Below are 15,563 nucleotides of genomic sequence, written 5' to 3'. Positions count from 1 at the left end.
TGGGTTTATTGGTTCTGAGACCTTTTGAGAGGGACTCTGGTGCAGACCAATATCAGATGCTGATTGTGCCTCGCCCTGGGCAACCTGTTTGGAGCTACAAAGCAATCCATGGTTTGTGGCTGCCTCTGTTGGGCTTGGGTATGTTGAAAGGGTCAAGCTATGCACAAAGGCTCATTTTCACCAGCACTGGGCCCGGAGGCAGATCAGCAGAAGTTCCTAGGGACCCTGAGGTTTGCTTCTGCCTGCCAACTGCCTGTTAGGCTCAGTCACTGAAAGAATCTCTGGTGGTACTCAAGTTGCATGCATTACTTTCTCAGTGAGTTACCAGGTAGGGGTGAGAGGTGTTCTCCACATCCATATAGGTGCAATCTTGGTGCCAGTGCTGGGTCTGAGGCCACTCAGCAAATGTCCCAGGGTACACCGACTCTAGCTACCACTTACTGGGTGTTTGCACACCTTTGTGTGGGGCCATGTCTCACCAGACTAAGGCCAGCAATGTTTATCAGACTCAAACAGACCAAGATTTGGCCAAATGAAGGGGAGGCTCTGCCCCAGTTGGACATGTGAGGGAAAAATTTCCCATCCTAGAGCCACACCTCAGACTGTTCCAGATTTTGCCCAAAGCTTGGCAGAGTGGTGCCACCAAAAGTCAAGAGGGTGAGGCCATCAGGATCTTAGAGAGCGGGACTAGCAGATCTACTGTGAGGGGGAGGTGCCAGTCAAGATCACAGGAAGGTAGAGGGAATGGCTCCCACCCCTAAGCCACATAACTGAGTCACTGAGTCCCCTAAGTCTGCCAAGACTTCTATACCCAGCACAGGCCTCTAACTCCTTACTAGGGTCAAAGCTCCACAAGGGGGATGGACAGGGAGACTAGATGGTGAGGCTATTGCATTCCCCCAGGATGATGCTGGATGGAGGGGTGTTCTCTACCCAAGAAAGAAGGCATCTTTGGTGCCTCAGAGTGACTCAGCACAGGGGGTCCTGGTAGTTGTCCCCTCAGCTCTCTCTCCAAAAGCCACAAATCCCAGTCTCTCCTAGCACAACTCTAGGTCTGCTCTGCCCTCCCTCCATCAGAGTGCAAGGTGAGTGGCTGCAAGAGATTTTGTGCATTGGCTCTTTAAGAGTGCCTGTGTTTCTAGCAGAGTCCCACCTCTCCCTGGCAGACAGAAACCCCACATCTTTTCACAGCCCGATATTATGTGGGCACCTTTTCTCAGCTCTGGTGCTCTGGGCTGGAAAGCTCAGCTTGGGCTTTAGACCCCACGCTTTTTGTGGGGAGCCTTTTGCAGCTGAAATATTCCTCCAGAATCTCAGCTGCTGCCTGTGGGAGCAGGGCTAACCCTTTTCATGTCTTCACACTTCCAGCTGGTCTGTGTGGCTTGTTCTACAAATTCTTGGTTATAAGACTTGTCTTCTGTTAGTCTTCAGCTGATTATTCAGGTTGATTTCTCTATATTTTAGTAGTACTTCTAGTCTGGTCCTTGGAGAAGGTGAATGTAGCTTCCACACTTCTTTTCAAGAAGATAAACAACCTGGGAAGCCCTGCTGGCTGCCCACACCATGGCCCAGCCCTCTTGGCAGCTCGCAAGCCTATCTCTTCCTTTCTTTCTTCTTTCCTTCCTTCCTTTTGAGAATTTTCCTAAGTTTATGAGTCAAACTGATGACATATTCCAAGAAAGAAGGGTAGCATCTCAAATGCTTCCCTTTCTTTCTTAATACAAGTGTTTTGCTTAATCTTACCAAATGCCTGCTTTTCTTTTTATTTTCTTTTTTAGAGTTACACCTGACAATATACTATGTTTGTTTCAGGTACACAACATAATGACTTGATATTTGTATATATTACAAAATGACCACCACAATAAGTCTAGTGACCATCTGTCACCATATATAACAAAAAAATGTTTTTGTGATGGGAACTTTAATGATCTACTGTTAGCAACTTTCAAATATGCCATACAGTATTATTAACTATAGTCACCATGCTGTATATTACATCCCCATAATTTATTTAAAACTGGAAGTTTGTACCTTTTGATCCCCTTCAATAATTTTTAGTAAGTTTGTACATTTTGACCCCAAGCAATAACATTACCTTAGACATAGTTTTTAATCATAATTCCTACCCTTTAATGTACAGTATGAGTATTTTCCATGGGAAATACTTTAAATACATAAATACATCAGAAACATTTAAATAGATTTACAAAAGTCTCATATGCTATAAATTATTTAAACATTTCCTCTTTGGTAAATTTTGTTATTTCTAATTTTTCACTTACAAAGATAATGTAGTGATCAGATTTGTTGAATGTAAAATTTGGTCTGCACTTCTGATTCTTTAATTATAATAGATTCTTAAAGTGAAATCCTTTGGTCAAAGTGTGTGGATATCTTAACCTACACAGTTAAATTCATCTTCAGAAAGAGTGTATCATTTTAAACAGTGTGATATGAGTGTGTCCCACAATTGTTAATCTGATAGATAAAAAATATCTTGAGTTTTTTTTTGTGTTTCTTGGACTATTTTAACTAGACTCTTAAGAGCATAAAGACAGAACCTATTGTTTCTCTTTACTTTTAGAATCTTGGTTCCTATAACAGTACCAGGCACTCAGTAAATATTTTAATTAAGTAGGTAAATAACATGCTGTGCATACATCAAAACTGGACATTCATACATTGATTGACAAATACTTAGGAGTGTCTAAACATGTTATTATCTGCCAACTAACATTTCCATTTCAGTAGCATTACCAATATCGATAGTACATTGCAGTTTGTTTATTCAATTATTTGGAAATTGTATTACAGATTACCTTTATTATTTTAGAAAATTTGAACAACAGGAACAAAGTATAGTTCTTTTCATTAAAAAATATTTTTATTTATTTTTAGAGAGGGGGAAGGAGGGAGAAACAGGGGGAGAGAAAAATCAATATGCAAGAGAAATATCAATCAGTTGCCTCTCACACCCCCAGCCAGGGACCTGGGCCACAACCCAAGCATGTGCCCTAACCAGAATCAAACTGGTGACCTATTGGTTTGCAGGACAATGTCCAACTCACTGAGCCACACTCATCAGGACAGGAAAAAAGTATAGTTCTGATAATGAAACATAGTTTTTATAAACTTAATAGGATTCATACTATTATAAAAATTACGTGGGTGCCAAAAGGAGCAATTTTTTTGCCTCGTTGAACTTCATTGGTCCTAGCCATCAGCTACATGTTCAATGGGATGAGAAAACATACATTGAAAAGACTGTCTAAATCCTCTATAGTGATCATAAATTTCCCACCTGTAGTGTGTTGGTTCTTGACTTTGTGTAGGAAAGATTTCACATGAATCCAGGTGATTTGGGGAGTAAACTTATTAAAGCTAAGGGCAGTGAAACGAAGGGCTTAAAGAAGCAACAATAGAGAGCCTAGGCAGTACTCTGCTTCTGTTCCATGGAAATGTTATACAGGAAAGAAATGAGGCAAGGGCAGGGCTACTGTTAGCTCACTGGGAGGTGACGGTCACTGTGACATAAGTGAGTCAAGGTGGGCATGGTTTTAGCTCACTGGGAAGTCAGAGGAAAGGGGGCCTTGGAGACAGGGTCAAGGGATAAACCTGAGATGAGGTGCTGTGGCCCACTGCTCCCCTGGTTGCAAGTCTCATGGGGACACTTAGAGTTTAAGAGGAAGTAAAAAAGTTCATGCCCCAGAAGGGGCATGGGTGTGCTCTACAGTGAGCTCATACTAGGTCTTTCTCCTGAGGGTCTTTATCTCACTTCTGCAGGTGAGACTCTTAGGGGAGAGTTTCAGATTTTTTCATCAGCTTTCTAGGTGCATTTTTAATATGCTGATGCATCAAAATGAGTGTGTAGGGGACTTTGGGATAATTCTTTGGTTTGCTTAACAGGTTTACTTTTATCTTGGGTCTGTCTGGCTCTAATGCAGTTTTTGTTCTTTGCTCCCCTCACTTCATCTCTCCTTAGGTGTAGCTGGCACAAATGGCATTAACTGGGGCTCTGTTCTCTATTTCCCAGACCAGAGTGATTTAAGCTTTGTATTCTCTGGTTAGGGAGGAGAGGTATAAACATTTGCTCTCAAGTGTCCTTGGTTAGAGAAGATAAGGTTTTGTGATTCACTAGCTGGCTGTAAGTTGTTCACATTGTTTGGCCTTGTTTTATTTTGTCTCAGTTTTCCTATTGTACTTGCCTAGGACTTTGCCTAGCTTCTTACTATCCTGTCATACTTACACTTGGACAATTCTTTTTATTTTACTAGAAATAAATCTTGTTGAGTTTTCACACATAATGTAATACAGTTTTTTAGTGTTTCTTGTATCAGGGTCCTTTGTATTCTTCAGTGTCTGCAAATTTGAAGAGAATTTTAAAATAAAATTTTTATTTATTTACTGATTGATTTTTAGAGAGGGAGGAAAGGAGAGAGAGAGAAAAAGCAAAACATCAGTTTGTTGTTCTGCTTATTTATGCATTCATTGGTTGCTTCTTGCATATGCCCTGAGTGAAGATCAAACCTGCAACCTTGGCATATTGGGACAACACTCTAACCAACTGAGCTATCTGGCCAGAGTGAGAATTTTTAAATTCTGAGTGTTCATTTCAATGATAGTGTAAAACATTATTTTAAAACTTGACAGCTCTGACCGATGTGGCTCAGCTTGTTAAGCAATGTTCTGCACATCAATGTTTCTCTCCCTCTTTTTCTTCTTTCCTTCTCCTCTCTCTATAAATAAATATTTTTTAAACTTAAGACAAAATTTGTTATTCAGTGATGATTTACAATTTCATGGAACTAAGATTTTAGCTCCTCGAGTGAGTTTCTCAAATTCTGGTCCTTGGATATATTCTAAGGCACAGTGACTAAGAACATGGGCTCTGGAGTTAGAGTATTTGGGTTCAAATGTAGGTATTGCCTAAATGTGTGAACTTGGGCAAGTTACTTAAATTTTCCAAGCCTCCATTTATTCATCTGTAAAATGAAGATGCAGATTATAATAGTTTCAGTTTCGTGGGGTGCTCTGAGGAATAAATGCTCTTAGAATCAAGTCTAGCATGTAAGTGCTCAATAAATATTAACTTATTGTTCTTGGAAATTTGTGCAGCAGTTTGAATTCTGTTGGGCTGCAAGTAAAAGAATATTGGAACTATATGAGGTTTCTGTTGCTGCCATAACAAATTACCATAAACTTAGTGGTTAGTAACAACACAAATTTATTATTTAAGTTCTGGAGGTCAGAAGTCCAAAATCTCAGGGTCTCACTGAGATAAAATAAAGGTATTGGCAGGGGGTTACTATGGACTGAATTGTGACACCCCCCACCCCAGGTAATATGTTCAAGTTGTAACCACCAATATGATGGGATTTGAAGGGGGAGGGCCTTTGTCAGGTTATTAGGTTTAGAAGAGGTCATGAGTGGGGGCCCTTATGATGGAATTAGGGCTCTTACAAAAAGAGGCACCAGAGAGCTTGCTCCCTTCCTCTCTCTGCCATGTGAGGACACAGAAAGAAGGTGGCTGTCTGTAGGCAGGAAGAGAGTCCTTACCAGGAACCAAATTTGTTGGCACCTTGGTTTTAGACTTCCCAGCCTCTCAATTTTGAAAAAACAAATTTTTGTTGTTCAAAACACTGTTCATAGTATTTTGTTATGACATCCTGAATTGACTAATCCAGATATGTTCCTTCTAGATGCTCTAGGGGAGAATTTGTTTCCTTGCCTCTTCTAATTTCTAAAGGCCATCTCTATTCCTTGGCTTATGGTTCCTTTCTCTATCTTCAAGCCAGGCCCATAGCATGTTCAAATCTCTTTGAGTTGGACTTTTTGGCCTCCCTCTTTCACTTTTAAAGATCCCATGACAATGGATCCACCTGGATAATCCAGAATAATCTTATTTTAAAGTCAGGTGATTAGCAACCTTAATCCTCTTTGCAACTAAATTCCCCCTTGCTATGTAACATAATATTTTCAAAAGTTCTTGGACTTAGGATGTGGACATCTTTGGGGAGCCATTAGTGGCTGCCATGTAGACTAATAATAGTTTATACCTTAGGGACATTTGTTGTTTACTTAAGAAATTTGGAAGTAGGAGCTTCTAATATTTATTTAGCAGATTAAATGTATTGTTAAGTACCCATACTCTTTCTTTCTTACTTAACTTTTCTTAAAAAAAAAAAAAGATTTTATTTACTCATTTTTAGAGAGAAGGGAGAAAGAGAGGAAGAGAAAGAAACATCCATATGCAAGAGAAATATCGAGATTGTTTGCCTCTCACATGCTCCCAACCAGGGGCCTGGCCCACAACCCAGGCATGTGCCCTGACCAGGAATCGAACTGGCAACCTTTCAGTTTGCAGGATGATGCCCAACCCACTAAGCCACATCAGTCAGGGCTTACTTTGTTAGATTTTAATCTTCATATTTGTCACCTCATGGTCAAAAGATGATTGTTGCATTTCTAGGCATCAGCAGTGGCAGTCCATTGTCCTCTTAGATCTTCCCTTTTTATCAGAAAGCAAGATTTTCTCCAGAATCCCTCTAGCAATCTTGCCCTAATTGGGTCATATGGCCATCTCTACCTGCAAGAGAATCTAAAGAGTGAGCATATGACAAAGGAGAATGCGACTGTCCTGACTGGCTTACACAACTTATGATTTATCAGTGAAGGCATGTGGAGGGGAGTGCAGCAGGTAGAGGTAGCTGTTAAACAGACAAATGATATTGACTGTTAGAGTCTTTGAGAATTTTTTCCCTTTAAAGAAATGTTTTCATTTGAGATGCTATACAATACAGGGTGGGGCAAAATTAGGTTTATAGTTGTTCGTATGGAAAATAATATAGTAATAAATAATGATACAAGAATAAACTGTTTTGTGTACTTACAACTGTAAACCTAATTTTGCCCCACCCTGTGAGGCCTGATAAAATACTGAGTTGTAAAATTTTATTCTTCTGTACTGAATTAGATTAAGAAAACTTCAGAAGACTATTTAACAAACATTATTTTTAAAACTTGTACACTGGGCCTGCTCTGGGCCCAGACTCCATCCAATAACATTCATTTCTAAAGCATTTTTATTCATTCTAGAACATTGGTTTTCAGATTTTGGCATGCATCAGAATCATTTGTGGGGGCTTGTTAAAGCACAGATTGCTGGACTCTATGCCCAGAATTTCTGATTTTGTAAGTCTGAGGGGGGGCCTAAGAATTTACATTTCTAGCAAGGTCTCAGGTAATGCTGATGCTGTACTTGGAGAACCACTATAACATTTAACACCATAAATGTATAAAACACCGTAAATGTATAAAATATTTATAAACTGTGTTATGTAACTTCACTTTAATTTTTATTCTGTCAAAAGGTAGAGAAAGGGCTTTTTTTTAAATTTACTCAATTAATATCTCTGAACTTTATGGTGACAGATTATGCTTACGCTAGGACTCCCATTAACAGTTTTATTTTCAAAAGTTACTGTGTTTCCTAAATGCCAGGCATATGCTAGACTTTGGAGATAAAATAAGTCACTAGTTCTCTCAAGGAATTCTCAGCCAGTACGAAGATCAATCTAAAAATTGTAATATGAAATAAAAAGATACAGATAAAATGTTTCAGAACCCAATGAGACCAATAGCTCTACCCAGATGTCAATGGGAGCCCAAGAAATGAAGTGACATTTGAGTGGGTTTAAAACCACACACAAAAATGCGTTCTGCAGTTCCAGTAGGTGGCAACAGGCATTTTAGGCACAAGATACAGACTGATCAGAAGGCAAGCAATAGGATGTGGAAATAGAGGGGGCAGGGAGCAGATAGAGAGGGTAGAGATAAAACCTGCCCATGGGTGTGCCTGGGAACACTGATGCTTATTTGTCCCTCTGTAATAGATTGTTCACAGTCTTCTGTGGCTACAGACAAAAGGAGACGCTATAAAAGCCAGCTGGAGCCAATGTTCATGATTGGTCTTTGTGGGATCAGAAATCCAAAGTTCAGTTCAACAGCTACTGTGTGTTAGCATCCAATGCTAGGCACCCAGGGAGAGGAGAAAGGCTCATGAAAGAGCCACAACCCACTATCCCGAGGATCTAATTCTAGAACTTATTTCTTTCATTGTCATCTCTTTTTTTTTAGAACTTATTTTTTAGAGATTATTATCAATTTATTTTTAGAGAGAGGGTAAGGGAGAGAGAAAGAGAGGTGAAGAAATACTGATGTGTGAAGAAACATCGATAGGCTGCTGCCTGCACACCCCCAACTGGGGACCTGGGCTGAAATACAGGCATGTGCCCTGACCTGGAATGGAACTGGTGAACTTTCATTTCACAGGCTGATGCTCAATCCACTGACCCATACCAGTCAGGGATAGAACTTATTTCTGAAGATATCTTTTCCTCCATCTCACTTTTAAATTAATTTCAATTTTATTTCTGTAAGGAAAAGGCAGCCTTAACCTCCCCTAAATTACTGAGGAAAAAATTGAAGCAGATAAAGTTTAAGCAACTTGCCTTTCTTTACCAAGTGGGCATGTACAAATTCTGGCATTCTGGTCAACGCAATGGCTAGACCTGAGGTGCAGCTGAAACCAGAAAAGTTGGTGTTCATGCTGTCTATCACTACCAAAACCAATAAGTAGAGATAAGGATTGAGTCTTTATGGGAGCTTTATTCAGATGCTGGTGACCTGAGAATGTGGCAGGTTATATACCCTAAAAACCATCTTAATCTCTCATCTCAAGTCAATCTTTTTATGAGAAGAAAAGGATAGGGAAGAAGCTTGGAAAAAGATAAATCAGATAAGAGTTATAGTCTGGCAGCGATTTTCCTAGTATTTCTTTATCTACTAATCAATAATTCTTTATCTGTGTCATAGATATCCTCTATCTTGATAACTTGCAGATCTCTGGGGCACAAAGGTTCAATTTCTTGTTGACCTCCTGGAGTCACAAGATCATGTATTCTAGTTCCTGGAACAACAGTTTTCTACACACACTAGTCACTTGACAGCCTATCAACTACAACTAAAGCTAAAATCCTGAACTCTTGAGTTCCCCTATCACAGCTATCAGGCTGGGCTCTGTACAGCTATAGGCATATGTTTCTCAAGTAACCTAAATACTTTAAATTATCCTTTTCTAGTTTCACTCACAGTCCATTTGGACCTCTAGAGTGGCTTCATATGCCCCTCAATAATGCCAAACAAATATTCTGTTTATATAAAATCACCTGAGGGTAAAGCTTACAAATCATATAATTTCTCATGTATTCATCTCTTTTATAACTGTTTTTTTAGTCTTATTTGTTGATATTTTTAGAGAGGGAGGGGACAGGTGAGGGGGGGAGAGAAAGAGAGATTAATTTGTTGTTCCACTTATTTATGCACTTATTAGTTGCTTCTTATATGTGCCCTGACTGGAGATTGAACCCATGCCCTTGGTGTATCAGGAGGATGCTCTAGCCAACGGAGCTACCCAGCCACAACTCTCTGTTAAAGTTGCTTTTTAATCACTAATTTAGTATATGAATATAATCTTCTTATAAAGAAGATAGTAAAGAAAAACAACTAAAATCCCATTTGATGATTTCCTATCCCATTACCTTCCTCAGAGGTTCATCAGGTTTGTTTTTGAGAACACTGCAAACACTTCTTGAATTCCAATCTTGGTTCCATTTACCATGTAAATGTAGAAAAATCATAAGCCTCCCTCCTTCAAATAGCTTAGATCTTGAAACCTGCCCGTGGGTGGGCCTGGTGGTAACACTGATGTTTATTTGTTCCTCTGTAATAGTTTTAGTTTGTTTACAGTATCCAGTGGCTACAGACAACAAAAAGTTAATTCCTGTTATTCTATAGCTGTTAGCATAAAAGAACTCATTAGCTTTGGTTCATGACTGCTGCCTCAAAACTAGGCTACTCATTAATAAATGACCTTTAGTTCCTTAAAAGGGTAAATAGTTAATAATAGAGTACTGGCATTCTAAGTGTACATGAACACTGTCTACTAGCTGGTGAAAAGAATAAGCATAAAAATTATGAATGCTAAGTAAAATAAATTTTTAAGTCAAAATTTGGAAGAAAAATTATTTCCAAATTAGTTTCACCTAGCTACTAATATCATACATATATGGCACTCAACTACTTTGTGTTTACTTTTATGCATGTTTCCTTAGACTTAATAGAAGCTCTGGAACGCTGCCTTTGTTAAAATATTTATAGACTAGTTCCAAATTACTAAACTACGTTTATGTTCAAACACCAACTGTTTTAGAAATTTTCCAATTTTCTGCTAAATTTTACATCCCTCATCATCCTTACTGTTATCAACTAAATTTTTGTTTTTTAATTTTTGTTTCCTTTTTTTTTTTTAAGGACCATTCATTAACTTTTTAGAGAAAGGGAAGGGAGAAACAGAGAGAAACATCAATGTGTGGCCAAAACATTAATCAGTTGCCTCTCACACACCCCCACACTGGGGACCAAACCCACAACCCAGGCATGTGCCCTGACCAGGAATTGAACCGGTGACGTTTTGTTTTGTGTAACACGATGCCCAACCAACTGGGCCACACCAGTCCGAGCTATCAACCAAATTTTTAAAAAATATTTTGATTGCTTGAAAATAAGACCCACATTCTTGTCACCTAAGATGATCAAGGATTCAAAATATGGTGATGGAAGATTTGACTTTGGGAGGAGAATACACAAAGCAGTGTACAAATGATATGTTATAGAAATGTACACATGAAACCTACCTAATTTTATTAACCAATCACCCCTGATTTAATACATTTTATTTTTAAAAAAGAAGTTTAAGGGATTAGGGCAAACTCCAGAAAATAAATTATAAACTGATTTTAAGATCCTTTCTAAGTAGGAAAAATATGATTCAGTACTGTTTGCTACTAGTAAAACCCTCAGTGTATGACAAAAATTCCTTAGGCTCTTTCTTCTACGAAGAAGCTGTATTTGACTATCCAACTCTATTGCATGTTTACATTTTGAATTTTTGGACAGTCTCACAGTTAAAAATTTATCAATCTTTTTGTAAAGCACGGTAGCATCTTGCTCTATCTTGAAATTAAATGAGTAAAACTGGGTCTACAAAGTCATTACAGAAAAAGACTATCTCTATCTTTACATACATACTATTTGGATTTAACTTTAGCAATAGTGGGAAGTAGTGGTTTTGGAAATGTTATGATTATTACAATCTTATGAATAAGTAAACAAAATAATAATTCTTAAATCTTGTAGCCCTCTGTATATGCATCCTTCTGTTCTTTTTATGTATATTCACAAATGCATGCTTACTATATGTACTATATATATTCATATATATATATATAATACCTAGTTAATGCAAAACAAGCAGTAATGAAGGAATAGAGGAACAATAAAGACATAAGAGATACAGAAACCAATAGCAAACTGGCAGACTTAAACCCTACCTGATCAGTAATTACATTAAATATAACTATCATCTGTTTGATGGTTATATTCCTCATTATTCCTCAATGTAAGTTAATAAATTCTCATTCCAATTTTTACAACAGATTCTATAGCAAGTTTACTTGGCCTGAGCCTATCCACCAAAACTTCCAGAATGCAAAAGCAAAATATATGTTGATAAATGCCAAATCTATATTAGTTAGCACATATTAATATCCCCCTAGATACATCCACTTGGATTGTACATGACATCTCAAAACCAACATACCCAATATTCCTATATTTCCTGTGTCAGTTACTGCCCCCACCATCCAACCCTAAACCAAAAATAATTCATCCTTGACTTCTGTTAAGTCACCCATCCATAGCCCCTGAATCCTGCTAAAAGGAACTCCTAAATATTTCTCAAAAACATCCTCATATCTATCCCTAATACCATTGTTCTAGTTTAAATGCTCCTCATTTCTGTTGGACCTTCTCCTAGTCTTCTCTCTTCTCCTTCTCTCAATATCCACCCTTCCCATTCAGCCAAAATTATCTAATTTGAGGTTGATTATCAACCTAAAAACAAAAGCCAGGGAGCATTTGAGATCTTGCTCCCTAGTGTATATCATCAGTTTGGCTCAAATAAGCTCATAAAAATTCTCAACAGGTTTGGATGTTTCTTACATCAACATTTACTTGGTGTAGTAGGCAGGATTCCAAAGCCCACCCAGGACTACTCTGCAGACCTGGACCCAGTACTAGGCACAAGCAAGGGCCTATTGCGACCTACCAGCTTCCCACTTTGCATCAAGTAAACTTGGATGAATCTTTCTTGGAACTTCAACCCTCCTTGCTTTAAGTAGCAGGCCATGACTTTATTTGAGCTGCCCTTAGAAAATCCTCAAGCTTATGATGGCCAGTTCTTCCTTGGATGTCTGAGTGAACAAAAAGAAAAAAGAAAAAGAAGAAGAAAATCCTCAAGCTGGATAAGGGTTGAGATAACCCAGTGGGGAAAAAATGGGTTGCCTGTTTTTAATTCAGCTTTTTAATTGAATTGCTGGTTAAATGAGTGGCTCAACTCTCTTTAGCTCTGAAAGAAAGGACACTTGCTTCCCCAACCCAAACAGCAAATGGGGTGACAACCGTTGTTTCAGATCCCCAAATCCAGAGTGGTAGAGATGGATGCCATGAGGCACCCAATGCAGTAATACAGTCAATCCCAAAAAAGGCAGCAGGAGCCCCAGGGAGAAGACAGGGTGCTCTAGAATGGGTTCACCCTAAGAGAGACCCATGAGAGAAGCATGGGCTTTGGAAAGCATGGTTGTTTCGGCAGCATCCAGCAAGCTCTCCCTGGCCCTTGTTCAGATATTCTTACGTAACTAAGAATCTTTGTGGGGTTGCCTGAGGAAAAATATCCTCTGGGGCTTAAAACAGTCCTAGGGATATCCAGCACCTGTAGCTCACCTGGACACATGCATGGCTGGTTTTCTCCAGAAATTTCTTCAGACTCTACAGAGCTCAAAATTAACGGGAAATCATGCCTCTCAACCCAACAAGGTTCACCATAGCCAGCCTCCCATTTATAACTGAGATGGCTGAGATGAGGATCTTTTGATCCTTCTAAATTAATTTTGTATGCACAATTAGAAAAAGTTGGTTATAAAATTAGGCAGAATGAATGGAAAACATATTTAATTGGTCTCTCAAAGCTTCAAAAAGAGGATTTAGATAAATAGATCAATCTATAATGCCATTTAGGTGCCAACCCAATTCTCTGCAGTATTAAAAATGGCTGTCCTTATTTTAAAAGGAGGAAGGTCATTTGGAACTTGGCTTGTCAAGGATAGATATAAGTGTAAAAGGCCTCCAACTGTCTTTCGTGTCTGTCGGTGTATATCTATATGTGTATGTTATAAATGTGAGATGATTTCCTATACTCAGAGGCATAGGTACATATATAGTGAAACCTGTATTTTTATTTATCTACCAGTCAGAAGTTTAAAATCATGTGGGTGGGAAGGTAGGAAATGGCTGTTACTCTATTATCTGTGCTGTTTTCTAAGTTATTAATGTGCTTATGACACATTGAAAGCAGCACAATAATTTGATTTCAATTCCTTAAGTAGCTATTCTTTGTAGCTGTTTTCCTTGTTCTTCACATCAGTCCACTGGAACAGAGAGAATGTTCAATAATTTTAATTATTTTCAAAAATTAGAGAAAGGGTGTGTTAGCTGCTTTCTTCCTTTTACATTTCTTTTAGACTTCCTTTTAAATTTGCTTAGTGTATAATTATTAAAATTGGATGAAACCTTTGAATTTCCCTAGTCTCAGATGACCTCTTAATATGACTTAAAGAAATAAAAAAGTATTAAGAATGTTAACTGTGTAATTAAGCCTTGTTTTGAGAAATAATTTTGAAGCATCACAAGGAAGATCACTTCTAAAGATAGTAGATATGAGGTCTGTCCAGAAGAAGTCCAGCCATTGTTAAAATAAAGAGAACAGTTTGTTTGATATCGATGTAGCCTGGCGGCCGAGGAGAGTGGACTAGAATACCCATGTGTGAACTATGACTTCACTGTAGACACCAGTTGAGTGAGCATGTGTACAGTGTGGCTGCTGCATGCAAAAAGACTGGGCCAGCAGAGCAACAAACCTGCATCAAATTTTGCATTAAAATTGCATGTTCCTCTGGGAAAAATATTAGGATGATTTAGAAGGCCACAGCTACGAGCAACTGGTGACTCGAAGCTTCATCACAACAACGCACCCACTTGTGCATCATGTCTCATGCAGTTTTTTGGCAAAACATCAAATCACCCAGATGACTCAGCCCACCTACAGCCCAGATTTGGTGCCCTGCAACTTCTGGCTTTCCCAAAAACTAAAATCATCTTTGAAAGGGAAGAGATTTCAGACCATTGATGAGATTCAGGAAAATACAACAGAGCAGCTGACGGCAATTGGAAGAACTGTATGAGGTCCCAAGGTGCCTACTTTGAAAAGAAAAAAGGACTGAGGTGTCATTGTCCTATGTACAGTGTTTCTTGTATCTTCTTCAATAAATGTCTTTATTTTTCATATTACCTGGCTGGATACTTTCTGAACAGACCTCATATATATGATATAAATCCAAGAACAAGCATTTCAAAAAACATTAGTAAAACAGATTTAGCGTTCAAAAGGCATTAACTACCTTAGACACACTCCTAGAAACTTGTTTATAAGTTTTGCTATGTTTAGCTTATATGTTTTTTGTATAGGCAAAAAGATTATGATAATCCAGTTTTTATGGTAGAATGTCATCAGGGAGTATGTGAACAACTATCTTAACCAATTTTTAGTTAATATGCCTTCCCTCCCCTAAAAGTGCAATCTCTTTCGATTTCTGTATTTCTCTTTCTCAGGCTCTGCATGGAATTTTCCTCTCCTCTCCTCTTGATGTAATACATGATCACGTGTTCGTTGTCTTGTTTTCCCTTGGGTGGTGTGGGTACTTCTATTTCCTTCTCCCTTTTCATCTTTTCTATCCTTATGGCCTCTAACAAGATCCTCTCCAGGGTCCCTCTGATCTCTATGCTAATAGGAAAGCACTGAAGTGACTGAATGGAAGACAAAAGAGGAAAAAAAAATCCCATAAGCAGCTGGGAGCCCTTAGCTCTAACCATCTCTATGGAAACAATTCCACAGAGATCCATCTGGAAACAATTCTGTAGGGATTACAGGAGCAGTGGTAAGCCTGTCTCACTAACCTTTACTTGCAGGATCCAACTTGCAAATAGAAATAGCTGATAGACTTTTTTTTTTTAAGAAAAATGGTAAAGTAGTCAAATAAAAATCAGATTTTCCCCTACATAATGTACTTTTTTAAAAACTTAAAACTTCCTACTTGCTATAATGATAAAAAAGCAAAAGGAATATATGTACTAATTTCAAGTTTTTTCTAAGCATTCACAATGGCAAACAGCATAGTGCACAATACAAAGAAATGGCCAAAGAAAACATCAAGGTGTGGTAGTAAAAAGTCATTACAATGCCTTTAGGTTTGTGGCCTATAACCACACAAAGTAAGTAGGTATGTGGAAAGAATGCCAAACTCAATCAAGCAGTAAATAAATTGTAT

The 15,563-nt window shown here is 38.3% G+C and overlaps 1 protein-coding gene across 4 annotated transcripts in view; it reads right to left on the bottom strand.

Annotated features, from left to right (window-relative positions):
• PBLD (phenazine biosynthesis like protein domain containing) overlaps nt 1-15,563 on the bottom strand; it is a 45,897-nt gene that overhangs the window by 26,961 nt on the left and 3,373 nt on the right. The window contains exon 1 of one of the 4 annotated variants that reach the window (XM_045842383.1): nt 12,230-12,348. The exons of 1 other annotated variant lie outside the window; for it this stretch is intronic. In XM_045842383.1, coding sequence (XP_045698339.1) covers nt 12,230-12,310 — 81 coding nt within the window. In that variant the 5' untranslated portion in view covers nt 12,311-12,348. Of the gene's footprint in view, nt 1-12,229; nt 12,349-15,563 lie in introns of those variants that run through there. 2 more of the 4 variants (XM_045842382.1, XM_045842384.1) reach the window with 2 other exon arrangements.

This window comes from Phyllostomus hastatus, unplaced genomic scaffold (genome assembly GCF_019186645.2).
Source record: "Phyllostomus hastatus isolate PE091 unplaced genomic scaffold, TTU_PhHast_1.1 phas_contig_38, whole genome shotgun sequence".
In the NCBI taxonomy this organism is placed as follows: domain Eukaryota; kingdom Metazoa; phylum Chordata; class Mammalia; order Chiroptera; family Phyllostomidae; genus Phyllostomus; species Phyllostomus hastatus.
The sequence above is the reverse complement of the archived record's forward strand: the minus strand, read 5'-3'. Positions and strand labels throughout refer to the sequence as shown.